General features: G+C 41.3%; 1 protein-coding gene across 2 annotated transcripts; it reads right to left on the reverse strand.

Moving 5' to 3' along the window:
- Nucleotides 1-350: 350 nt before the first annotated feature.
- SUSD2 (sushi domain containing 2) lies at nucleotides 351-27,902 on the reverse strand. 2 transcript variants are annotated; one of them, XM_076353228.1, is made up of 15 exons: nucleotides 27,811-27,902; nucleotides 25,217-25,421; nucleotides 23,694-23,845; nucleotides 23,025-23,192; nucleotides 22,608-22,782; nucleotides 20,531-20,732; nucleotides 19,117-19,202; nucleotides 18,230-18,498; nucleotides 15,475-15,618; nucleotides 13,822-13,977; nucleotides 11,832-12,080; nucleotides 10,449-10,721; nucleotides 9,829-10,011; nucleotides 3,901-3,991; nucleotides 351-1,311 (listed from the first exon to the last, which is right to left on the reverse strand). In XM_076353228.1, the coding sequence occupies exons 1-15, from the start codon at nucleotides 27,875-27,877 to the stop codon at nucleotides 1,293-1,295; spliced, it is 2,439 nt and encodes an 812-aa protein (XP_076209343.1). In that variant the 5' UTR covers nucleotides 27,878-27,902; the 3' UTR covers nucleotides 351-1,292. The 2 variants fall into 2 exon arrangements, with proteins under 2 accessions (XP_076209343.1, XP_076209344.1); XM_076353229.1 differs by lacking the exon at nucleotides 351-1,311 and adding an exon at nucleotides 1,609-1,675.
- Between the last annotated feature and the right edge of the window lie 7 nt (nucleotides 27,903-27,909).

Raw genomic sequence — 27,909 nt, forward strand, 5'->3', positions numbered from 1 at the left:
ACGGCAGCTAATAAGTAATGAATAATTTTATACTTCATAATACATGGTCTGAGGCATTTCTTTCAATTTGTCTCGTTCCTATTATAATGTAAAATCTGTACTGTTTCACTCATTTAGTTTTCCTGTATATTTGGTACATAGTTTGTCCTTGTTTTTTGAAACCACCATGATTTTCCAGTAGTTTATGAATTAAAGACCTTAGAAAACCAGACCCAACGACCTGCAAAAGTTAGTAATTCTTTCACTATTGAAAAGAGTTGCACAATACAGAGCTGACTTCACAAACCCTTTGGGATGTAGGCAAAAGCAAACAGTGATTTTTTTTGGTAAAAGGATTCTGTACAAGGTAGTAGTTCAGAAATCACTTTTTAATGAAGATAATGAAACACACTGTAATACAGCTAGATATTAAAGAAACAGTATGCATGTTGCAATTATTCAAGGAAAATATTGCAAGTTTTGCAAAACATTTCCAGTGCAGGTAACACATTTTTTGTTTTGAAGATGGACTCTAACTGGACAGTTGAATAAAGATGGATATAAAAAAAAATCATTATAAGTTAACCTGGAAGGAAAGGTTATTTTCTGAGTAATTCCCCTCCTCCCCCCCAATTGTATCCTTTTAAAATTAGGTCAGAACTGAAACAAAAATGAGAGACTTGCCAAAAGGTAAGAATGCAACGTCTACATATCTTTGATATCTCTCTCTCCCTACTAAAAAAACCCCAACAATCTGCAAATTCAACTCAACTTGCCAGTAGTCCATCTGACTATGCATCCACTTTCACATCTACCTAAATCAGCCTTACATGGCCCCAGAGAAGGCAAATGTTTCTCTGATAATGGCTAGCATAGTACGCTAGGATTCTTTTCATTTTACCAGCTTTCAAGTAAAAGAAGAAAAGTGCAGAGATATGATGAACTCTTGATTTTGTCAGAACTCTGGTTCTGCTGGCAGAGATGTGACTGTTAGAAGAAACTAATGCCCGCAACTTTGAGACTGATGCTTTCAGAAGCATTATCCTTTGCTCGTGATACACAGTAGGCTGAGCCTGCCATGATATAATCCCAGGAAGTTGGTCAGCATTTCCCGTACAATTCAATACTCATTATATTGAAAGCAGAAATCAAATGATAGCATACTATATAAAACCATTGTTTGTGTTTGGAAAGTCTATCTTTGTTGCTGTGGACGATTTAATCCTCTGCTATGCTGCTTCTGTATTTCATTAAAAGCTCCTCTGGAATTTCATTGTTTCTTGTTCAGATACAACTGGAACCTCTGAAACAAGTTACTGGTTGCTTTTGCGTCTTTGGAAGAAAAGACAAAGAAAAAGTTAAACAAAAAAAAAGGCTAGAGGTGACTGTTAAAGTAGTTACCATAATGTCATTGCTTAGATCAAGGTGAGAATATTGGGTTAGGTGGAATAGTAATGTTGCACCGATTTTTAAAGTACCAGTTCTGTGTAATCCTAGTACATACCTCCCCCAAGGAACAACATCCCTCCCCTGTCATACACTACTGAAGATTCAAAATATTTAAATTGCCAAAAGTAGTGACTGAAGGATTTGTAGCACTCCTTCTATTTGAGCAACATTTGATGAAGTCAGAGAATACTGAAGGTTTGCTGTTATCCCTGTGCAACGCTCAATTTCTGTTTTCTAGTACAATGGTCTAAATTATAGGAGCAAAAGGAGAAACTGTCACTGGTTTGAAAACACTGATAATGAAGGGTCTGGAAAGAAGGTTGTGTTTTGAGTACAAAAAAGACAGAGGAAAAAAAGTCTGAGTGAGCAGGGAACTTGGGATTCAGCGGTAAATTCTGGACCTTACATTGGCTTTTTTTTTTTTTGCTAAGAGAAACATATCACCAAAATATTAATAGATACATTTGCAACTACCTAGCAACCCTCACAACTAACTGAGAGGGAAAAGCATAAACCAATTTACTGAGCACCTTGGTATTTTGATTTCCTGCACTTTTTATTCTAAATACTGTGATTCCGCCCCCCCCCCCCCTCAGTCTCTGCTCATAGAATCATGTGATTGTCTGAGAAACTTATCTTCCGCTTTTAGGATAGAAAGGTGGCTGGGGAAAGCTTGAAAATACAGCCCCTACTTGTTTTTCTGTTTGTTTGTTAAAGGAGAAAGAAATCTAAAAGCACATAGCATTCAATGATTAGGATTTTTGCATATTTCTATTGGCCTTGCTGCTTTTTAAGATACTTGACTCTATCTTACTATGTAAGTATGGTCCTAGCTGTGAACACCAAGAGCAGCTCCTTTTCTGGATGATTGTCAGCGTTGGGTGCAGAGGCAGAAGTTTTCAAAGACCTACAGTATGTAGGACTACTTCTTTCCCTTCCTATATAAAACATATGACTTGTCATAGAGTTATATTTACTCTGAGATCCAGAAGAGTATACAGTAGATGACAGACTTTCACGATTCAATAATTGTCTAACAAGCCTTCCCTAGTTAAAATTTATCCATTCAAAATTTGTTACTGCTATACAAAGGGCTGCATCCTCCATTGCTATCCAAATATACAGCCCGCTGAGTGCTACGGACTTTATTAAACTCTCTCAAAATTTTTTTCATAAACTATAAGCTTTTGGTAGCATATGAAAATTACCTACAGATTTGCAAAATATACAAGAGCTCAGAAGGGTTGATGGCTTCATTCTATTTTTTTGTATTAGTTTTTGATGAGTTTAGAGTAGCAGTTCTAGTAGCTGCTCCCAAATGTGAGAAGTCTATGCAGCTGTAATAGTAATGTTTTAAACCAGTTGGTTTTATATGTGGGAATCTGGTGTGTGTAAAATTTGGCAAATACAGGAGGTGTCCTTTGCCCATGCTTTTTTACGTATGCAAAAACATTAATTGCTGCAGTTATCTGCCCTGTGTTGAGCATCCTTTTTTTTTTTTTGTACAGGGGAGGAAGAAAAAGTGTTTTGGGTGTGAGTGTTCTCTGTGAAGTGTAGAAAACAATGCTTATGTGATTTAAAGGGAAGGGGCAAGATTTAGCAGTCTCTCCGGCCCTCTGATAGACACGGTTAATTGATGACTGAGCTCAGAATCAGTGGGCTGTATTTTCAGTGATGGACACGGCTATCATACTGGGTTCTGTTTCAAGAGTCTCTGCAACGATGAACCTGTTAGAAAGGCACGGAGCCAAAAATATTTTTTTAAGTGTGTTGTTAGCACTGGCTAAGAGAATGAATTATATACAGAATATATGAAATCATAACAACCTTTTAAAACAAAGGGCTAAAACCTCAAAGAAGTAATTTACTAGTCACATGACATTTTGTAGAGATTTCTTTAAAAAATGTAATAGTTTTTGTAGCGAGTTTATTTCTGTGTGGTAGAAAGGTTCCAAGAATGGACAGCAAACTGATATATCTTTAAAATTCTATTCACCTCTTTGGCACAAGAGACATATAAGCATTCTCTAGGCAAATTCATGCATACCTAAAAGTGGGAATATGTTCCAAGATATCTGGAAAGTTACAGTATCATGCAATGCATTCCTTAGATGATACATCAAATTTAGCTATTGGTATCATGAGCACACCTGTTCTGAAACAGAACACTTTTAATCAGGTAGCCTTATCACTTAACAAATAAATTATTTTGACCAAAAAGTCCTGTTCCTTCTCAATCAAACAATCAGTCAATCACATGTTTGCGTGTCCTGATAATACAATTCCAGCTTTGCTTCATAGTCTTCCAGCAGGACACAAGGACTATTCAGACTTGACGTTTTTCATAAAAGATAGTAGCAGGAAAATACCATGTTTGCTTTCTTTGTCATTGAGAAAAATGATTAAAAAGGTCATAACACTTGCTATTTCTTTAGCAGGTTCATTTGTGTTTTCAGTTCAATTGAGTCTTACCTCTCCTTTCTACATAAGAAAGTCAGACGTGCCAGGACTGCAAGACCGACTATTCCAAATACACAGCCAAGAAGAATTACTTGTTTGATATCTGAAAAACAGAGACCAACCACAAGAAAACAGGAAGACATTGATACATTTCTTCATATCTGTTTGAATGTAGTCACATGTGACAATATCTTAAATCGTACATACAGTGTTAATTTTACTGTTCTTTGTATTTATGGAACTGGTAAAGACTAGGAACTCACGTAATTCCTACATTTGACAGTTAGGGCAGGTGGCTGCAAAAGCTGTTCTAACACAAAGAAAGGATGGCTAGTGGTTAGTATGTAGTCAACATCATGAATGTACAATATTTTTGTAGAACTGCCAATCCCAACAACTGACAATTTTTCAATCCTTTTTCCATACCGTTTGATTGCTTTAAAAATTGCCCCTATTTTGGCATTAAAATTTTGAAACTGCCTCTGCTGCTTAATGCTCTACGTAAAAGAGAGCAAAAGTGACTGTTCTGATGTGGGTATGGTGAACAGCGTCAGACAGTATGAACACGCTAAAAGTGTCAATTTAATTCTGCGACTGCGTAATAAGGACATGTGAAAGATAGAAAGAAACCAGATATGACACAAATTTTGAATAACGAATCTCCTCTTGTTTTCTTATTCTACAAGAGTTGCAGGTTACCAGTTCTGTCACTTTCCTACTGATGTGGGACAGGGCCAGCAGGATGCTGTATGGCTGCGGTGAGCAACGGAAGCTAAAGATATCAGGCAGGTAAATTTTTCATGACGCATAAGAAGACTGGTAAAAATTTAGGAGATGCAGCATCTGGAGTGAACTGTCTGGGAGAAACAATGCTTCCTGAATTTTGTATCCTTTAAGGAAAATACCTGCTGGAGTACCACCGTTGAAAAACTGCAAGTCCCAGTGTGAGCAATCTTTGTCCGAGGTTCAGTGTCAGAGAGTCAAACTGAGGTGTAGTTCCTTGGCTCTGAGACACTGTGGTGTCCTAAGGTCGAAGTAGATTCAATGCTCTGCCCTTTTTCTGCACCTAGTGATAGCACTATATGCATGTACCAGGGAGCACGTAGCCTATTTAGAGATAGGTGAGCAGTGGTGCGTCTGAGCTTTAACACATCTGGGCTGTGTTTTTGCCAGCCCTTCCTTCCACGCCTGCAGGAAGAACTGCCCAAAGCACAGCCTGGCATACAGTGATGGCAGAGTGATGTAACAGACGCTGCCGTGATCCTAGAATAGATAATTTGGTTTCTAATTTGGTTTATATTGAAGTTTAAAGAAAGAAGTGGGATACAGAAACTGTTTCACAGGCATTGGTCCTTCATCCAGTAACTTCTGTACAAGGCTCAAAACCTGTTTGGCTTACACACGCCTTACCGGCAGGTACCCTGTCTCTGCCAAGGGATGAGAACCCACCATTGCCCTCGGTAGTTTGGTCCAGTGGTGATTTGCCTCTATTGTGAAATCTTTGTATTTAATTTATAATCTCAGGTTATATTTCTTTATTTTAATATGTTTTGCAGCCAGTCTCCTGGAAACGATAGACAGACAATTCCATAATAAGAAGACCTAATGTTTTTTGGCATCCTCATCTGAAAAAAAGCGCAGAAGACTAATGAGACTTCTGACAACTTTCCAAAGAGAACTGTATTTACACAGAGCCTGAGCCTGGAAAATGAAACCTAAAAGTGAGAAGAGGAGGGGGGAAAAAAAAAAAGAAAAAAAAAAGACAGACAAAACCAGATTGCCCTTAACAACACCAAATTATTGTCTGTCACAAACAGACTGGATGTATATATATTGCTAAGATTTCATAATTTTTAGCTGCATTTTACTTCTGATTTTACTAGATTCTCCTTTTTGCATTTGCTGAATGGTTTCTTTTTCTTCCTCTATGTGATATTCTGTGAAGGGAGGTTGCTGTGGTACTGGCAAGACTTGCAGTGGGATTGTAATTAGAAGCATAGCAAAATAATTATTAGCAGAGGATTTCCATGGAAACTTTAATTCAAGGAAGCAAAACTCAAAAGCAACAACATGCAGGCTCAAGAGCATAATTTGTATTTGAAATTTCAAACACAGAAATGGATTTTGCAAAATAACTGGCGTTCAATTTTCTTGTTTCTGTCTCTCTTCCTATGCAGTTTTCATAGTCCTCATGCCTTTATTTTAACTGTTCTAGCTTTTGAAAAACAGAAGCATATAACAACTAAAAAACCTTGGTGATTTGCAATACAGAGCTTGAATTTGATGTGCCACAAAACTGCAGCAAGTGTAATGGGCACAGCACTGTGAAGTACCCCTGGAAGCTGAGAATAATAGAGGGCTGGGCCCTGTGTTCTTGACCAGCATGAAAGAAATAATTTGAAAAAGTGTGTTTTAATAGTTCATGCTGGAAGTAAAAATGTGACCACTAATCACAGTGGCTAGGTCAGTGGTCACCCATTCAGGCGCCCAGAAATGTGGAAGTGCTGTCCGTTCATTTTGTCAGCATTTTCCTGGCATCACGAAGGCCCTCTGTCACAGGGCTTGATAAAAAGGATGCTGGTGAAACAGCAGCATGTTGCTGTGTAAAGAGGAAAACAGTGAAGAAAACTGGTCTCGGTAACAACAGATTTTGACAACATGAAGACTTTTTCTGTATTTCTGTTGAATTCAGAATCAACGCAAGGAAAACTGGCACTGGATTTCAGCTGTGTCTTAGACCAGAGGCAAAAATGTATTTAGTGGAAAGCAAGTACTAGCTGTCCATGCTATAAAAACACTAGATGTTTAGACATAAGTGAGAGGAACTTTGGACTGGTTTGCCTGTCTTCTCTGGAGAGACTTGGACCTGTCAATAAAATAACCTTCTCAGACAGAGACTTACATCCAGCAGCATATCTTATGATGCAAAAGGAGGAACAAGCCTAGATTTGAATGCCATTATTAGGGCACAGCAGTAAAAAAAAAAAAAGATTTAAGAACTTGTATGCAATTTGTATTTTATATTGTCTCGATCAGTTGTCAGTATTGTCAGTATCCTGCTGCTATGGGCAGCATTGCCATACTCCAACTTCCTGAGGCTGATAAAAATCATCATTTTTGGCTCACATTACAAATGAACTATAACCCCAAATATCAAATAATAAGGAAGGTCTTTGTTACAATTGGATCAATAAAATTCTTTCACACCTTGTTGTTCTTTGTCATCTTTCAGGAAACCATGTGCTGGAAAACATTGGAGTTTTTGTTTGCTTATCCATAAAGCCGCGGCAAGTCTCCATCATTCTGAATGCAGTTAATCTCTGCGTATCTTCCAATTCTTTCCCTCCAATCTCTCAGGGCTGGCTTTTTGCCCCCCTTTCTCTAGTGTAAATGTCAGCAACCAGTTTGCTTATTGAGGCGGGCTGGCTCCTATCCAGTATGTATGCGGTTGATGGCAGCAATGGAAAAATGTTCTTAGCTTTCAGCTTGGCAAAATGTTTTGCCACTGACTTTTAAGATCTGGCCTTACTCTGTAAAGATTTCATTCTTCTCAGACTTTTGACAGACGATCTATTATTACTGTGAACTGTGAAGCATACTAAATTATCTGCTAAACATCTGAATCTCTCATATTTTCAACAGTTTAACTAAAGTACTCCATATGCTCTGGCCTATCATATTAAACAGAAATGTTTTGAAATACCTCTAGTTTCACTCCTTCCAAAATAGTATCATTACTGAGATTGGCCCCTGTGAACACAATCAGTTGCATATTGATTACTAACAATGGCTGGTTCAAGAAAACATTCCGTAGAAGTTCACTCATCCATTTAAAATTAAGCAACATTCCCTGTTTTCTATGTGCAAATGTTCAATAATTATTTCTTATGCTAAAGTCCACAGGCTGCTGCCCAAACTCATTGCAGTTCATCTCACAAATATCACTAAAAGTGCAGAACTGTGTTGGAAATGAACAAGCAATTAGTGCAGGCCTGCAGAGGCTGATGAAACGTGTCAGCTGGCCAAGAATTCATTGCTGATGTGTAGTGCACTTTCCACATTTCTTTAGAAGGTGCTCAGAATGGAGAATCTGTTGATATGAATTATTTGATGAGTACTTTCGGGAACAATTAACTCAGCATTAAAACTGCTTCAACATGCCATGTGGCCTTACATCACCCTGGTGCTTTGAAGCATCGCCATCTTGAGGACATTTGGAGTGTATGTGGCATATGAATAAAACAAAGTTAAAACTGCTAGAAAATATTGGGCAGTTTCCTGTAAATCGTAGAGACAGCCTAACTGCTAATAAATCCAACAATCCCAGGCTAATTGATAATCTAATAGTAGTGACACAAGAGGGGTAATAAATTTATGTTATTTATACTAAATACTATTACATCATTCACAATAATTTTACCGCTGTAGAATAATACATTATGTTTTGAGATAACATAAGCCTTTAGAACAAAAGAGTGGAAGCCTTCAACAAGCGTGGGCTGCGTCTGCTCTCGAATCACAGAGTCGCAGAATGGTTGAGGTGGGAAGGACCTCTGGAGATCATCTTGTCCAACTCCCCTGTTCAAGCAGGGCCACCCAGAGTCAGTTGCCCAGGACCATGTCCTGATGGCTTTTGAATATCTCCAGGGAGGGAGACTGCACCACCACCCTGGGCAACCTGTCCCAGTGCTCAGTCACACTTCACAGTGAAAAAGTGTTTCCTGATGTTCAGAGGGAACCTCCTGTGTTTCAGTTTGTGCCCATTGCCTCTGGTCCCGTCCCTGGGCACCACTGAAAAGAGCCTGGCTCCGTCCTCTTTGCACCCTCCCTTCAGGTATTTGTACACATTGATAAGATCCCCTCGCCGCCCCAGCCTTCTCTTCTCCAGGCTGAACAGCTTCCAGCTCTCTCAGCCTTTCCTCATAGGAGAGATGCACCAGTCCCCTAATCACCTTCCTGGCCCTTCGTTGGACTCTCTCCAGCATGTCCACATCTCTCTTGTGCTGAGGAACACAGCACTGGTCACAGTGCTGCAGGTGTAGCCTCACCAGTGCTGAGCAGAGGGGAAGGATCACCTCCCTCAACCTGCTGGCAATACTTTGCCTAATGCAACCTGGGACACCATGAACCTTCTTTGCTGCAAGGGCACACTGCTGGCTCGTGTTCAACTAGGTGTCCACAGGGCCCCCAGGTCCTTTTCTGCAAAGTTACTCTTAAGGCACTCATTTTATAATATGTAACTTCATAACCCACCCCTCAGATGGCTCAGACTGGATATACGTTTGCCCCAGTCAGTTGCAAAGAAAGTTAAAACTGTATTAGTGATGACAGAACGAAGCATGACAACAAATGGTTGGGGGTCCTGCCATCATTTATACTTGAAAAATAGCTCAAATTATGTGGATACTAAAGGATTTCAGTAATCTCCAGTTCTCTGTGTATGCATGTATGCATAGATTATATATTTATAAAGCTGCTAAAAGAACATTAAATTTACGTAAGAAAATTACATGAAAACAGTGCTGTAAATAAGGATTCTTTTTGTAGCCTTTGTATTTTTGTGTTACGGAATCATTTTTAACTAAGTACTATGCTTTCCTGTTTTTCTAAGACTGAGTTTGAAATTTATTTTAGGTTGTCCACTCAAGAAGCATGCCTACCAGTGCCTTTCAGCCAAACCTAAAGAAAGGGAAGCATGTAGCCCTAAACCCTTAGAAACAGTAGATACATTAAATAAATAAATAAATAAAAACCCACCATAAACCACCTGTTATTTAGATTTGAATATTAGTCTTTCTAGAAACCCAGGGATCTCATGTGCAATGTCTTCCCAAGTAAGAGAAGTTGCTTTTGTCAAGTGCCATCATCATATACTGAGATTGTCTTGTTTGTGATAATGATTTTTTAATGTCAATTTGTAACATTTAAAAGGAAACAGACCTGTTCCCGGGATGCAACTGGGCGTGTCTCCAGACCAGGCCCCCGTCACTTGGCAAATTCTTTCCTTCGACCCAATGAGTTCATAGCCCTGATTGCAGATGAAATGGATGGTTGAGCCCAGCAGGTAGGCAGTTCCATTCTTTCTTCCGTTGGTTGGATGATCCAGCCAGCCACAAGAGATCACTAGTAAAAGAGACATATCTGGTTAAAGTATTTTGGATTTGGACCAGCTAATCTTCATCACAATGCTTCAAATGGCATTTTAGTGGCAAATCATGGAAAGACGAAGATTTTTAGGCTAACTGAAAGACAATACTTTCTGACTTTGTTTAAATTTTTTATTTTTAAGTCCGAGGAAGACAGGTGAAGGCATAGAAAATGAAGATAAGGGTCTACACAGTGGGGTAGTAGTGGAAGAAATGGAAAGAAATTTATTTTGTGTTTGTCTAAGTATCCTACCAGTGCCAAGTTTTCCTGGTACAAGGATAATTCCTCCCGATGAGAGTGTTTACAGGTGTGTGAACCTACAGTTGAGCAAAGCCTCCTCAAACAGTGTTACCTATTTAGATGCCCTGCAGAAAGAACTGTAGTGATGGATGCTTTGTGAAATGTTGTATCACCTGGCTTTAGATTTTCTACCAGCAGCTTGTGACTCTGATGAGATTGTCTTGTGGAAATTCCCACATGAAGGCTGCTTGTTGTCAGGACATCGAATCTGCAGAACGGGTCAGAGTCACAGAGCAAGACCATCTCTTTGATCAGGGGATCAGCTGGGTCTTCATAAGGAAAGAACACGGGCAGAAAGGAAGCATTGTGCTTTTCCCCATAAAAGAAATTGTTCAGTAAAAACTCTGTGTCATAAGTAAAGAGAGAAGTTCCATTTTCAACAGCCCCTTGGGAGACAAAAAGAGAGAGAGATTCATATGTAACATTGCCTACAGACCTATACCACCTTCTGCTACTAATCCAAGTGCTTATTTATGCAAATGTAGCTAGAGCTGGAAGAGATCTACAAAGCGCTACAGCTTCCTTCCACTCATATGCTTTTCATATGCAGCATCTTAACTTAGCACTAAAGTTAGTGTTTGATTAACCTAGTGTTTGATCAATTACTTAAAACTAGATCCAAATAACTGTGTAGCTATGATTTTACATAAAGATGGTTTTAGATGCCTGCTGGCAAAATGGTGATAAAGAATTACTTCAGACAGAGCTAGCTAAACCAAACATTACAAGCAACACAAATCCTAACCCTGCATGTCCCTAAATTTATCATGTCTGCCATGGCCCTGCTTTTTGCTTTCACTCTGCTGAATCAGAAACTTCCTGAAGTAGGAGCAGTGAGACTTTTCTGTATCATCTGAATCTTGGAGTACGGCTACACTGTGCTTGATACAGAGATCAACTGGTAGCCAGAGGGTATTTTGCATCATGTTTCTGGCCCATCTCCTAACCTGATGTCAGGAGGAATGCTGACCAGTCTAATGCTTCAGGCTAGATATAGCAGCTTAATCACTTTCATTAACTGAAAGCAGCCATTCTTTTACACACATACACCCCCCCCCCTCTTTTTTAAAGGGACAATTATTAAATTGTGATTTAATAAATGATTTTTAAATTGTCAGCATGGTACTTGACGAAAACATTGCTAATATTCTGGAAAAAGATAGCTGACCCTGGCTATTGCTATACTTCTGTAACACTTTAGTCTGGTGATGCTGTGTTTAGCTGACCATAGTAGATGGAATTCTGAAAGTATAAGCTGTGAAATATGAGCTCTGACTCTTGATGGAACAAAGTGCAGGACACTCCATCGTGGTTCTGTCTTCAATCATTCCACTAGGTATGTTACCCACTTGGGTAGAGGAGGGCATACTTCTCTTAATCCCTTCTCTTTCCCCAGTATAGGTTGCTTAGCACAGACTTCATTTGCTAGTCTGTAAATCACAAGCTGTTTTGAATTTGTGAAGAAAATGCAATAATAGACCAGAGAAATGACTTACAGTTAGCTCCAAACTCAAACAGCTGCTGGGGACTTGCATGAACTGACATGGTGGTTTTATTCCTGAAGGTATACTCATCCTCTATATTGCCATTCATTACCCCAAAGAGACCCTGTGTGTGATTCATAAAATTCTCTGGGAGCAGAACTGTCAGGGTCAGAAATCCTCCGCTTCCCCTTATTTCTACTCCAGACCCAGAAGAGAACATCACTGTGATGTTCTGATCAGCTGTAGAATGGAGAAAGAGACCTATAACAAGGAGAGGAAGAGGACAAAATAGCTAATCAACCATAGTGAACAGATTGTTGTGTCATCAGTTTTAACCATTTTTTTTATAAAGCTTTTCCTCCCTTCCACTCTGGGATACATTCTGAGAAGCATTTAAAGGGAGGCCACACCTTCATACCTACAACTGTGGTAAGATGGCTCTACAGAGTAGTAGCAAAAAAAGGCCCATGGTTGATATAAGCTGCACTGCCTTCTGACGGTGTCTCAGGGCAGAAGCTTTAAGATATGAGATGATTACATCAGAGAGCGGCTGTGAGCTGGAAGCACCGCTCTCAGTGGTCACAGGTTTCCTCTGCTTCTTGATTGTCTTGTCAAGACCTCCCTAATATGGCTTCTTCTCCAAGCCCCACCACTGTCCCTTCCATTTTTTTTTCCTTCCTGCATCTCTCTGCTTCTGCAGCTCCTTGTCAATGTAGCCTTCCCTCTGCTTTTCATTATATTTTCCAGCCATTTGAGGAATACTAATTGCTAGCCACAGAAAACTTCCTCTGCTGGATAGGAGGCTTACTGTTTAAATTCTAGTAAAGTTTAGAGTATTTGTCAAATTATTGTGAAGACTAATCAAATGATCACACCCCTGGAGGAAAAAAGTCAACTTTTCATAGTCTTTTCAGCAGAAGAATAGAGGAATAACATCTGACCAATCAAGCGAGCTCCTGATAGGTGAATGTGAAATTCAGTTATATTTTAGTATATATTTTGGTTATATTTTACTATATTTCATTTTGCTTGTAGGTTTCATTGCATTAAATGCAGTAAGCTCAAAGCAGAATGTAGAGTAAGGAGTTTTTAATTCCATTCACCCTCCACGGGATGAGAAGGAAAACCATTGCTCTACAAGCCACTGAAAGAGGACATAGAAGACATGGGCATTGAAGCCACCTGTTAAAACACTTCACTGTCATTGCCAGGACTGCATGCCATCCCTTCATACTCCTCTCACATCCCAGAAAGTTCAGGCAAGCACCAGGTGTTGGTAAAGGTTGTCATTTATGTTATTTGGACATTCTGGGAGAGGAGAACGTGCCACAGTCCAGCCTACTGGCAAATCAGATGACTCTGGCTCTTCCTGGACACAGCATAGGTGCTTCCAGTTACAGCTAGGCTAACTGCCAGTAATGCTGAGTAGTAGTAGGAAGGTTGCAGGTTCTGAGGTGCTCACCCTAACCATGACTCCCTGCTACACTTCTCCACGGGAACACAGATAGCCACGGTGTGCTTCTCTGTAGCACGCTTGATCTGTGGCTATTTGGAAGGAGATGTGTAGCCCATAATTCTGGTGGCTATATTCCTGCCCATATTGTAGCTGTCATCAGTCTCAAAGGCCAGAGGAATCCATGCACTGGGCTAGTATAAAGACAGGGCCAGGTAGGCAAATTGGATGGAAAGGGCATTCTCCCCCGTGTTCTCAGTTTTAGTTCTTTCACCAAGGCCCATGCCAACTGTGCACTACCACTGATTCTGCCTCAGACTGGCAGCAACTGAACTGAAGAAGTCATATAATAATGAAATAAATTCTAATGAGCTGGGACATTGCCTGTCCTTTGTTTCACTCCTTACATAATTTTTGGAGTGTCCTGCAGCCTGTTTCACAAATGAACACTGAAAAGAGAGTCGAAACGCATGCATCTAGAGATATTTTTAACTATACATGGGCTCCATTGGAATACAATAGCTTACAAGGCTGATATTTGTAACTAACCTTTCAGGTCCATCCAACTTTGCTCAGAGAAGTTGACTACCTTCTGGTTCAACAGGACCTCCAGATTCAAATCCTCCGAATAGCGTACTTCGATCACATCAGAGTTGTTCTCCCGCATGGCCACTGCAGACAAGCCTGTCACCTGAGCCCCAGTTCCTTCCAAATAAAAGAACACCACCACAAAACACCCAACATGATATAAAGTAAATATGGAAGGTCATAATGATACAGGCAAAAAACCCTCAGACATCTCCTAAAAATAATTAAATATCATTATTTATATTTGAGGGAATTGCTAAGCATGTAAGTCACATAAAACCCCACAGTATAAGTCTCCTACCAGTATAGTATATTGAAAGCAGAATGTTTAATGTTAAAAAAGTCTGGAAATTCTAAATTCTTCATCCCAATGGCAGCGGCTGAACTATGTAAGAAGACCGGTTGATCTCCTTCTTGCACATTCAGTCCTGTGAGTAAGGCCTGGGAAAATCGAAGATAGTTTCAGGGAGGGCATGACAGAAAAAGGAAACAGAGTGAACAAAAATTTAAGAAACTGATCTTCAGAGTGAACTGCTCAGTGACTCATGCTACTTCAACCACAAACACAGTAAAATCTATCAAGGGCAAAATATTTCCTTGATAATCTCCATCCTATCCAATGTGATATTCAGTACAAGCATTCATGTCTACGTGGGTGCCAAAACACACAGACAATTTTTAATCCATCCTTATAATTCTACCAGAAGTACCAAATCCTTGAAGTACATCCCTGAGGCCAGCTGAAATATTCTTTCCTGAGGCAAGCACTAGATACAGGAAAAGCATAAACAGAAGTATCTGACATAAGGCTTTTCAGGTTGTCATGAGAAGCATGATCCCATTCTGCTGTTTCATACTCTATTTTTCCCTCATTTTAAAATGCAGGTATATGGCAATCTCCTTCTTACAGGCTGGTTTGCAGTCTTCCCATTCAAATGATGAAGGCCACAGGTACCTCCAGAAAGCTTATTCTGCCCTAGGTTTCATTTTACAAACAAGCCAAGAGACCAGGACAATCAGGCCCTTTGAATAAAAAAATGACCCCCTTAACCAGCTTCTCACCAGACATTCTGTACTTTTCTGCTAGCTTGAGGTGCTCAGAAAGAGTTTTTTCCCCATCTATGTTTTCTCAGCTCCTTCTGGGACATTTTTGCTCTGTCAACACATGCATGCATATACACATAACACAGAAAGAAAATAAAGCGGGGCATACGCTTACCTGCTTTCTATTAATTTTCAGCTACAATACTATCACAATGCATCAGCTGGGAGCTACGGCTGTTGACTGGTTCCTAGAACTGACCTTATGTTTCCTTACAGATGGGAATGGGCATGGAGAGAAATGAGAATTGTTTTCTTGAACTCTTAAACACAACAGAAAACCTTACACTTCCATTACTCATACCCAATAAAACTAGAAAATAATCTTTGATTAGGAAGTTATTTTTTTCCTGAACATTTGTCTGCCTTCTGATTAGCTTCAAAACGTTGACCTTTCACAAATGGCCAAAAAAGGAGAAGACTAGAGAAGATAGGAGGACTGCTGTAAAGTGCAAATCAAGCAACATCAGAAGCTATTCCTTGTCATCACTGCTTTCTCTCTTAACAACTTACCATTGGGAAAGTGTACTTGCTGTGTCCTCCCTTGCACTCTTAGGGATGTGAGATCAGATTCTACCAACGTGTATTCTCCTTGGCCTTTGAAGGTGAAGTTCAGACCATCAAATGTGACGAAGTGAGGATCCCCAAAAGCAGATGCTGTTTTTAAAAGCAAAAAGAGAAATAAAAACAAGCAAAAACCACAACTCATTACTCCTCTCCTTAGGTTGACGAGAAAAAAAATCTCATTGTGGCGATCCAAAGAATGGCATTTAAACAAAGGAAAAAATGCGAGGCTGATCCATGGTAAATGTGACATGAGGAACAGCCATTACAACCTTGAACAGCACTGTGGGAACAGTGAGAAATGTCATTCCAGTTACTCTCATCTTCATTGGCCAACATTTAGGGCTGCACTTTAAAAGGCTGTTATGGGCAGCAATGCTTACCTGGTAGACCCCCTACCAGAATACTCGCTGTCAGGCTAGAAGCCTGATTTGCATGCAATGTATGGGGAGATATGAACATGAACACAAGGGCTATTCCAGAAGCAGCTCACCATGGAGCTTCCAAATGTAGCTGGAAGTGACAGTCAGAGAAATGGGATGGGGCTTTGAAGGCTCATCTGGCCTGAACAGAGATAGATGTGATCCCCAGCCCCAAAGCCTCTCTGGAGTTCAGCAGATATCCTTGGTTTTGCCTTTTATATCAGTAAGAGGTCAGAAGGCCCCTCTCCCCTCCAGCAAAAAAAAAATTGAAGTTGTGTCATCTTATCTGAGGTATGACTCTCAACAACTAAGGACATCCATGTAACAGGTAGGTCCTTAACTGCTTGATTGTTAAGTATTAGTATTTTGGGATCGTTGTCTCTCTCAATCTTTCCCTAGAGCAAGAGTCCCCTCCATAAATCAGGTTCATTAGACCAAGGGAAGGGCCTTTTTTTTTCCTCCTCAGCAGTTAGTGCATTCACTTGGGATTTTCAGACCAAAATGCACGTAGCAAACGAACACTCACAACAGAAAATCACAGTAAAGAAGGCCTGCCCCTGAGTGATAGGTTCAAGTAATTTCTTCACATCGGGCAGATGAGGTGTTTAAGCCCAGCATCCCGTGTTCCAGGCGAGTTCTGTAAGTACCAAGGTAGATGACTTTTTTTGTTTGAGCTGATTTTGCACCCCATCCATCCTTGGCATACTTTGAGAAGCTTTTAGCATTGAGATCTTTGCAGAAGGTTCTGTGGCGTTTGAGGGTTAGTTTTCTCAGACGCTTAGGCTTGCACAAGGTTAACGAACACTCTCCTGGCTCTGCGGTAGCACAGGCGGTTTGGCATATACTTTCTAGGAGAAAGACGAGCATCTGCAGTGTTTAGTGAGAGCTGCATGATGGACTTTTGTCATGTTTGAGAGATGGATGTAATGGCATAAGCACATTTGGGAATCTTTTTGCAAGACCATGTGCTTCACATCCCTCATCAATATGTCTTTGCTTAAGAGAGGCATGTTGTAGCCTTTCTTTCCTGTAGTGGAACTGTCAGGGCCCTGGGCACACTCATAGGCCTTAATTGCACTGACCAGTCCCACCGGGCCCTCTACCTATACCCTCTGCCCAGGGGCTCTATCTAAGCTCAGGCCCAGGCCTTCAGTCCCTGCCTGAGCTATGTCATAGGTGCACCTGGCTCCATCTCCAACACAGCCATGCCTGCGCCTGGCCATGAACCCTGCTGATCTGCACACAGACCTGCAACTGACCTTCTGGCTTGTCCTTGGACATGCCTTGTCACTGTGGACTTGCCCAACAATTGCTGGACTGTGTCTCACCCTGGTTACCATTACTGGACCAGATCTTTGACCCTGTCCAGCAGACTGACTTCTCAGCTTTCCTTCGGACCTGCCTCGTTACCACAAACTCATCTGGAGATCTGGACTCTCGGCTGACTGCTGCTGTCATCACCGTGTCCGCCCTGCTCGCCTTGCTCAGGACTGGACCATGGGCTGGCGAGGACCTTGCCCTTCCAACCTCATTATCACACTCGGCTCCCAGCTCCCTATTCCTTTGTTGCTTCCAGACAGGAAAATTTCATGGGGGAAATCAGGAAAGACTTTCACTCTCTGCTATTGCTAGTCCTGGGAGAGTCTCATGTTGTGTCACATCACATCCTAGCTACCTCCTTCAGTGCCCTCTGCAGTTTTCTCCTTTTTGCCTGAAGCAAACTGCTGCATCTTTGCACTTTCCTTCTTTACAGGAGGCCACAATCCTGCTGGACACCTCAGTACCCCGGCAGCATAGGAGAAGGCAAGACACGTGGCAGCAATAGAGATATGGCAAGACTTGAGGACTACTTAAAAGCAAGGGGCAAGAACAATAGACATACTTGTAAATGGTAAAACTTCCATATTTTATAAAAGTAGCATTTTTCAGCACAACAGCTTTTCTAGCTACTGCCAAGCTGTCATTAACCATCCCTAAACCTCTTCTTTCTGAGAAAGTGCCCACTGATGATAGGAAGTCATGGACATTGACTACTAAACTTCGGTTATTTAGGTTCCAGAGGTTAATGAGATACTCAACAGCAGAAAACCTTGCAGGACAATTAAAAACCACATACAGATTTTGCCATGGATAGACCAATAGAAACCTTCCATGGAAATTTTCCACAGGACATTGTACCCTCACCATTGTCAACTGACATACATACATACATACGCAAATATTCTAAAAGCCAACACTGTATCAAAAAGTTATACTCCATAATGGAATTCCAAAGCCCTTACCAGCTCGAGGTGGGCGATACGTCCTGCAGTCGCTGGAGGGCCGCTTTTTCATATAGAAGTGACAATTATCAGACCACAGGCAGCAGTAATAGAAGCTGATGACGTCGTAAAGCCAATGGGAAAAGCCAGGTATCCGGGGAGGCTTCATGAAAGGTGGTGAACCCCAGTCATGGCCTCGATCAGGTGTGCTGCCTCCTGTGGAGTCACGCGTGAGGATTTGGGTCCCTGTGGAGTCATAGCAACACTGCTGTCCTGCCGCGTACCGGGGACTGGTTGAGAAAGGCAGTGAGAAGAAAGTCATCGTTCAGCTCCGTGAAGTCCATTCATATTTAGAGGTTACCTATTGCCTTTTTATGGATATAGCTAAATGTTTTGGTTGCCAAGCTTTATATGATGTCCAGAGATGATACCTCCCAGTTAGACTTCCCCCCCCCCCGCCTCCCCTCTGTTCTTATAAATTAGACCAGATTAGGGATAGGGCGGGAGGGGTTTTTAACCAGGGCAGTAAGGAAGTTCTGTAGGCCTTATAGCTACGCGAACACAGCACTCTTTAAAATTGTTCTGACAGAAAGAGTGCAAAAAATAACTTGTTGAACTTAAGTAGACCAATACAGGAAAGGCTTAATTAGGCCTAATCAAATCTCTTTTAGACATTAGCGCTTGTTTAGGTATCCTAAGGTTTAGCACAGTGCAATTAATTGTTTACTAAATCTAAGGCCTTAACTTCATCTCAGCAATGAAGGCCAATACATGAATAAGAGGGAAACAATGGTTGCTATGAACCTGAGAGTTGACAGTCCAGAGACCTCTGTGACTTCTGTGACACTGCCATCTCTGAGGTAGAACAAGTCATAAAAAAAAAATGCAGTTTTAAAAATTTTTTTTACCTGGCTTGAACGGCTCTCACACAATGCACAGCGCCAGGGTGGTAAGTACACACACTCCCCTTTTCAATGTCACAGCCATAATCTGTCTGAAAAAGATCAATGCTCATGCCTAATGGGGTTCTTTCCCCATTGTCCTTTCTATTTTCATGTCCTCTCCCCACCCTTTGTCTCCGACATATGTGTAAAGTCTAAATGAACTGGCTGCGGCTGTGTGTTGAGTAGCAAGGGATGATAGGAAAAACAGTGAATTTAATACTGAAGTGATTGGAGCAACATGTTAGTCTAACCTGAGCATTTTGCAGTCTATCACAACAGACCTTGAAGAACGGATGCAGCTAGATGCGGAATTCAACTGTAAGTGCATAACAAATACAGATCATGCCAGGCTAAACTTAACTTTTGTCCTATGTTCTTAGACAGAGGCAGTGCAGTAGATCTAATTTTTTTTCTTCATGTGCTTTTAACTATCATTTAAAATACATATAGAATCATAGAATCATTAAGGTTGGAAAAGACCTCTAAGATCATCGAGTCCAACCGTCGACCCAACACCACCATGCCCACTAAACCGTGTCCCTAAGCACCTCATCTACTCGTCTTTTAAATACTTCCAGGGATGGGGACTCCACCACTTCCCTGGGCAGCCTGTTCCAACGTTTAACCACTCTTTCAGTAAAGAAATTTTTCCTCATGTCCTCATTTCCTCATATCATGTTTGGAGCTTCATAACCAGGAAAGGATAGTAACAAAACTGCATAACTTTTTTTTTTTTTTAATATGCATAAACACACTGCTATCATTTGGTATCATAAATAGGAGAGGAAGTTACCCTATCTAGTCCTCAGATCAGCACTGTAAGTGAAAGCGTAGGCTAAATGGCAATTGATTTCTTAGCTTTTGTCAGTTCCTTGTTAACAGTGAAGCTGGGAAGGAAGCAGGAGACAGAAAATACTGGATTACAGCTGTGGACTTGAGCTCTGAAGTACAAGGTGGAAGGGTTTGCAGCAAATTATGATATACTAGGCAGAAATGTGGCCTGCTTCTTCCGGCATGGGATATTGCCTACAAACACAGACTGCCGTCTTGTAGGATCTCGAAGAAGTCATCCCTGCTCCCAGCGCCACAGAGCTCACTGCCCTCCCTGAGTGTTTTCTGTCTACCACTGGAACTACCGTCTTAATTCCCTGTTGAAGGTGATTTCCATCTGCTATCCTACAGGCACTTTTTTTATTCATACTACCTGGATAAGCTGTATCTGCCTCTGCCATTTGACACGCTGCTTGTGCAAATTTAAATATAATTTCATTTCCTTGTAATGACTTTTAGAGAGGGAACAGGGGTGTGAGGGGAGTATGGCATTCCCTAAGCTTCTACTTGGAACCTTAATAAGCCAGAGGATCGATTAATAACTTACATGGAACCTGCCAGTGTCAGCTCTTGCCTGTGCCAAGGTGCAAGGGCAATCTATAATTTCTTCCATGAAGCTTGGAAGCTTCTCCTCCTTTCTGTCCCATTCTATACACTTCGCAGTTGCCCATGCATTTGGGTCATTTCTGAAGTCTTTCCCAAGGTGCCAAGCCAATGCATGCTCTGAGCTCCAGATTGATGGAACGTTGCTGGAAAAAAAGAGTCAAAAAATAGATCTGATAGCTGAACAAGCACTGTTTAGACAGTAACACTGTATCTTAATCACTAACTATAACTACAAAGAATCTTTCAACTTGCGAGTTGTTATTTCATTACAAAGGCCACTGCTTTCTTTTTCCTGCAAAAAGTTACAGTAAAACAAAATTTTCCTAATTTAGATGGTGACATGACAGCATGCAGCGAGTATGCAATAATCAGAATACATTTTAGCACTTGTGATTCTAGCTTACATGGATCTTTTTAGAGACAGGTTTTCTATTCATGCCTTTTCACATCGTAGTTCCATTTATGTGGGGATGGGAATCTCACTAACGGACATCTCCTGAGTTTGATTTTAATGAGCAAACATTGTACCACCTGGCATGAGAAGGCACATAAACAACGGAGGAAGCAATATGCTGCAGCTGAAAGGAGGAAAAGGAACGTGCTGCAGCTGGAAGGAGAAAACAAGATAAAGGCCATGAAGGCATTTTGCAACTAATGAAGGAGAAGGAAGAATGGGCCAAGCTGCTAGAGCATAGATGCACCTGAATGCAAGGCTATAACTGATCTGCAAGCTGCAGATAGCGCGTGTACACTTCTGCTTGCCATGAAAGATGCGATCAAAGAGCAATTAAGGTCTTTGGCTGATGCTTGCCAGAGTCCATGCTGCTTAAACCCCAAAACATTTAGGCCAGAATGAAGAATGTCTGGATTCTCTAACAAAAACCTAACCCTGTGCCCCAGTAGTATCAGGCCTGATGGTAATAGATAGGGAGAAAGCATTCAGAATCCTTGAAGTGTTCCAAGGCTACTCTGCTTTCCACCCGTGAAAAAATACCATACACGAAGTGTAATAAAAAACCCCTCTAGAAAGATAAAAGGTTACCCTTCTATGGGTAGCCACTCCTAAATGCTAAAAAAGGTTCTGATGTATTAGTAATATGTTCTAACACTGAAGAGGTGGCATTTATACATTCACAGGGGTTATGCCATCTACATCAAAAACTGCAGACGTGTGGGAGAATAATGAAGGAACATCTACCCAAGCTCAGAATATGTATGGAGCACTTACAGAGGTAAATCACCAAAAATCATGGGGAAATATACAATGAAATAAAAGGAAGTGGGCATAAAATCTGTAGGAATGCAAAGACCTGCATACAAAATAGAAAAAAAATTAAATGCAGAGGAAGGCTTGTGGCTGCAGTGACAAAAGGTCCACAATTAAGGCCTCCTCCACAGTTGTGACAAAAGAAATCAGCAGGTCCTAGCTTGCCAAGGGTACTGGGTTTGCCTGGGGTGGGGTAATTTTCTCCATAGCAGCCCATGGTGCCATGTTTTAGATTTGTGACCAAAACAGTGCTGATAACACACCAACGTTTTAGCTATTCCCAAACAGTGCTTGCACAGCATCGAGGCCTTCTCTGTTTCTCACACTGGCCCCCAGGGAGTAGGATAGGGGTTGGCAAGAAGCTAGGAGGGAACCCAGCTGTGACACCCGACCCAAATTGACCAAAGGTATATTCCATGCCATAGACCATTGTGCTCAGCGATAAAACCGCGGGGGAATTTTTCCAAAGCAGCCCTTACTGGGTGACTGACTGGGCATCGGTCTGCTTGTGGGAGGTGGTGAACCATTGCCTTTGCATTACTTCCTCCGTGCCCATGCCCCTCTTTACTTAGTAAACTGTCTTTATCTCGACCCATGAGTTTTTCTCACTTTTGCCGTTCCAATTCTCTCCCCATTTTTTCATGTGAAATATAGCCTGAGTCCCAGTTTTAAACATCAAAGGAGACAGCAGCTTTAATACAGGAAGCAATAATAAGGTACCTATGATAAATGAATGTTGTGATGTACTTGCCTCTGCCCGTCACAATAGTTGCTGGGTGTAATTCTCAAAATTCCAAAGTCCCACGTACTGTAATTTCCTTTAGCAGGTACAGGAATGAAAGAAAAATTCCCAGTATTGGGGATTTCTTTTGCCAAAGTATAAAGATATTTCCATTGGGCCAACCAGTTTTCCGAGTAACTATCACCTGTCACATAGAGGAAGAAAATCATTTCGGACGCTGGAAAAGGACCGTTACCACAAGACTGACATTAGATGTCTCCACCCATACGTAAATGAAGAGGAAAAGCTGACATTATTGTAATGATTTATTTATACTTGCAGATCTCTTCTTGAGGGCTCAGTGAAAGTGATCGCATGATGTGCAGAGCTCTGCGCCTGTTACACGTGATGACTGCTTGTGCACAGGTAGGAAAAGTGTCACTTTACCTGTTTCCTGGTATCCCCAGACTTCTATGTTGATGCTGGTTACTGCAAGTGCCTGGTGTGCCCAGGTAAGGGTTAAGTTTCCATCAGTGTTGGGGGTGCCATAGTATTGCCATTTTGTCTCATTTACCAACGTGCATTTTTCTCCATCCGAAACTTTGCTGTGATGTACTGCATTACAGAACAGAAAAAAAAGATTAATGACATTTCTGCTTTGCATAGCCCTGAACAGGTGCCACTATATTACTGAAGATTTAGCAGTATTTCCCCTGTGTATGTTTTCTAACAGGATGCGTGATATGAAAAGAGTAAGCTGAAGCTGAGACAACGCAACCCTTACTAATGTCTGTAGTCCTTAGATTACAACACCATGATGCAGTTATTTTCCGATAGGAGTAGCTACGAGAAGGGAACTGTTTTGGTCAACCTAATTTTTAAGCAGGACTTTTTATGAGTTAATGCTGCTGCTGCTGTATAGCAGCAGAACTCAATTGCTGGAAAGTTCATCTCTCAAAATATGAATTAACACGAGGGCAGCAAGAATGACTTTTCTGAGGTCAAACAGCCTGTTAAGGAAGAAGAAATGATCAAAAGGGAAAGGCTTATATAATCTTGCATCCCTGGAGCAAGAATATAGAAAGAAGAGGGATACTGTAGATTTAGGTAAGTAACCTGATAACCAAGTTCCAGAGTATGGAAATGTCAGCCCAGCATCTGTAGAAACTTCAAAAGGGATGAAACCAGTCTCATACAGCAATGGGGAGATGCAGTGGGCTTTTCCATCCGTAGCAACATAGCCACTGGTATTGATTTTCTTCTTGAACCTGTTGATGTTGAAAACACTTTTCAGTGTCACCATTGAGAGAAGGAAAATTCTGAATGTCTCAGTTGTGTTTCATTAAGCAACCTTGTGTCATGTGTAGATCATTCCAAGTCCCGTGGCTGTTTTGCTTGTAGCAGTGAATATAAACTGGAAAAATTCATGTGTACTTTGTGCTTATTACACCAGTGTGGATTCTGCTGTGCACTGCACAAATACACAGCAACCTGCAAGCCTTAGATTCACTGTTTAATTACTGGGGGAGAGGGGCATGTTAAATTAGCAACAAATAGCAAAGGGACAGCAGGAAGACAAAGGTGATGTTATAGGATTAATAGGATTACAGGGTGGCTAGCATTGACCATGACATGCAGGCATTGCAAATTTCTGGTTTTGTGGGGGTTTTTTTGCTGGTAAGTCCTGTGAATACAACAAAAGTAATTTCATGCTGTTCTCAAATTTCTGTTGCAAAGATTAACTCAGAACTCATTGCTCATGATTTAACTATCTGCTTCTAGTTAGGGCTCTTGCCCGGTGCGCTAAAGTGTAATCACACCCATGACTCTTCAGGATTGATGCATGGTGACTGCATAGCTACTCCGAGTACCACAGGGAGCTGGGGCCTGCCAGGAAGCAGTACCTTTGCTTGTCTGCACTGACGTTTGTATTGGCTATGATAATGCAACTGTGCAGGTAATTTCAAGTACACAGTTGGGTTCTACAGAATGAATGCCTTGGTCAAAGGTTTTTCCGATGAAGAACTAAAAACCTTTTCAGGTGCTGCTACCCAGATGGGAAGGACTCCAAAATCTCACTCAGAGCCTTTTGTGGAAAGAATGTCAGGACATCGGGGTCAGTAAAATTCAGTGTACCGTATGTATTGCACGTGTGACACATGTACCTAAGTGTGACACAGGCTGACGCGCTTAGGATCACAGCTTTGTCTTACAGGAAAAAGATAAGGTGTCCTACCTACGTTTCTTTCTTGTTGCTTTCTCATTCAGATTAAGAAATGAATACTTTTTCACAAAATGGAAATGCTAAAAAAATATTGACAACAAAGAGCCCTGAAAGGAAGCTCTTTTAGAAAAGTCACTGGTTTGATATGTTAAGGGAAGAACTAGCAGAGTAATGATTGTATCGCACAATAACTCGACCTAAATGAAATGATCTTGTGTAGAAATACAGACAACATGTATCCTTGAGGGTGAGGGTTAGCAGAACCTTTCTGTGTTTCAGGATTCTGACAACTTTACAAAGTAAGTTTTCACTCCTGTATAGACAAGTCTTGTTTTGTGGTAATTACCTGTTGTCGGAAAGTGAGATTAGAAAGATTCACCTCCCTTTGGCAGAAGAATATAAAATCATGGCCCACCTGCACGTTAGCACAGAAGAGGCATTAAAAGCTGTATTTTCAATCAAAAAGTCTTTGCCTCCCATCAGAGATCCTGAGTATGGAGAAATTTGAAGACAAAATTCTTTATAATCAGGACAGCAAATCCCCAAGGACTGGCACGTCACCTGGCAAGAACAGGTACCAAGCAGCTCCCCACATCGGTGTGAGCAAGAGTCTTGAGCTCCTTGTTAAAGGAAGAAAAAAACATAGTCAGGAATGTTATTGAACTCTTCTAGATGTTCTCTGAAACAGAAGTACATCATCTAAAGGACTACTGTAAATAAATGAAGTAGGCTGGTTGTGTTAGTTTAGGAGTGTATTTAGGTGAAGGCTGTAATTACCTGCCTGTTAAGGTTGCTCCATTTTGAATAGAAAAATATACTTATTTACCCCCCAGCCAGTACATAATTTCACCAACTCCATGGGTATTTTTACATCTAATAAAAAGATAAATCCCCAGAGAAGCCCCTCGGCGAGTGTCACTAATTGTGTTTATTTCTGAGAGTAGGTCTTAAGCAAACCAGAATGGGGTCCCGTCACTGTCAACCCTGTACGGGAATCAATGAGGACGGAAGGCTAGCGCTTTTGGATGAATGGAAAGCTAATGTTAGCGACAAAGCATGCTCCAATATGAGATTATGAAAAGCTACTGAAATATCTTTCTTCTGTGCATTTTATTTGAGTCTAACCTTAACAAGGTAGCTGGTAAGATGACTAGGCACACAGTCAGATGACTAGGCCCTTGGCTTAGGTCTGGCTGAGGTCTAGCTGAACAGACCATGAGTAATTACTGGACATGAGATGAAAAATTGCTCAACACAAATAAAACACTGAGAAGTTGACAGACGTTACAGTAACACTGTGAGGAACAGCTGGATTTCACAAACAGTTAAGGGGGAGTTAAGTGAGATGGACAAGCTGCACAGACAACTGGGAGCACTGAGGACCTTTTGGGGAGTGGAATCTTGCAAGGGCAACACTGCTTGGGTAACTATATCAGTAATACCATGCAAAGCTGAGATGACCTGGGTAAGTATCAGAAATTCTAAATTTGGACACGGATGTAGCAAAATTGGGACCAATGATGAAAAAGTAATCAGGGGAGGGTTGCTTATTCGGGAGGACACAAACAAAAAGAAAGGGAGGGGTCAAGGTGGATGGTGAAGAACAAGCATGAGAAAATGGAGAGAAGGGAACATAAAAGGAACCAGTCACACATAAACAAGCTGCTGGTCAGTACGTTTCTCTGACTGAGCCCTGCACCTCATCACCATAGCCATTTTATTAAATCCTGTTGCTATTTTCTGTATCACCTTGCTCTCGTGTGTGCGTGCACACACACATGTTGTAGTGGTAAGTGAACTTCAGGATGAACTAGCCAGTCAGAAGAAGACCTGCACCTGGAAAGACCCAAGGTCTGAGCTGTTGACCATGTAAGGGACTTGGGATCTGGGCTTAGCTAATAGGCAAATTTAAAGCCTATGCTAGCATGCAAGATACCTGTGAATGTGGTGGGTCTGTGAATCTGGAGAGAAAGGGTGTGTTTGTGTTTTTGCTAGTGACCTTCCAGTGTGATCAGCTGGAGAGGAGGAACAGAACTGGGTGGTGTGCGGGTCTGTGGGAGTGCTGTCTGTGTTTATTTGGGTGCCAGTAAAAGCACTGCTCTGTGTTCGCCTGCGTGGCTGGCTGTGTTCATGTGGTGGGTGTAGTATGTGTATCTGCCTCTTTGCAATAGAGGCTCAGCCTCCATACTGGCTGGACCTACAAACAGGATCAGCAGTATCCACATCTGTGGGACTGAGACAGGAAGAATTTTCTGAATCTGAGAGTACAGCAGATCTGATTCTAGTGGATTGGGAAGGAGAAATCTACTGCATCCCAAAAGCTGCTGGATTCACCTACTCCTCCAAGGTCGTTAACAATGTATGAACAAGACTATGAGAGGAAGAAAGAATTTACGGTCGCCCCTCATGGAGCTTAGGAGCAATTGCTTGCAGTTCCAGGTATGTCAGCTTCTGTCAAAATGAGGAGAAAATGTCACTGAGTGTTGTTTTGTGTATGGGGTGGGGGGACAGGGAGGGCTGTTTGGTTTTTTGTAGGGTGGAGAGATCAAAAAAAGGAAAAGGTAGTAAAATCTCTCTCTCTCTTTCTCTCTCTCTGCTGGCTGTCCTCCTTTATCCTGGGATAATATGTGGGTGTGTGGCAGGAAAGAACAGGAATGGTAGCGAGTCAGAAATAAAAGTCAGCCTTCATTCTATACCAGAAAACCTGCCTGTGATGGAGGTAGAAATGCTTGTTCAATATAGGGAGCTAGAAAGTTGTTCTGTGTCTTTAAAAATATTTACTGCATTCTCCAGATTGTCTGTTTACTTACAGAAAAGATCCACTGTCCTACTGGAAATTACAGAGGAAGGGGTTGAAAATGACACCGTGCCGGTAAAAGCCAGCTCGTGTGCCTTTGCTTTAGCTTGTACAAATGGTATCAGTAATTTCTTACCGAGGTGTGTATTCTGAAGTTCAGAAGTCAAAAAAGTTTGTAGTTAAAAGCAGCAAAATTTTTGAAAGTCACTCACCTGCATTCCAAAGAGCAGTGAGGGTGAAGAGAATGAAGAGAGAAACATCTATGCCAACGAATTTCATGTTTTGCCCAGATGGTTCAGGATGGCTGATTG

The sequence above is a fragment of the Aptenodytes patagonicus genome, chromosome 15, assembly GCF_965638725.1.
Source record: "Aptenodytes patagonicus chromosome 15, bAptPat1.pri.cur, whole genome shotgun sequence".
In the NCBI taxonomy this organism is placed as follows: domain Eukaryota; kingdom Metazoa; phylum Chordata; class Aves; order Sphenisciformes; family Spheniscidae; genus Aptenodytes; species Aptenodytes patagonicus.

Coding starts and splice junctions, on each gene's coding strand:
- SUSD2 (XM_076353228.1), bottom strand. CDS start 27,877: ATGAAATTCGTTGGCATAGATGTTTCTCTCTTCATTCTCTTCACCCTC. Junction 22,783..23,024: donor CTGGGGATACCAGGAAACAG/GTAAAGTGACAC, acceptor TCTATGTGACAG/GTGATAGTTACTCGGAAAAC. Junction 15,619..18,229: donor GTATCGCCCACCTCGAGCTG/GTAAGGGCTTTG, acceptor TTTTAAAAACAG/CATCTGCTTTTGGGGATCCT.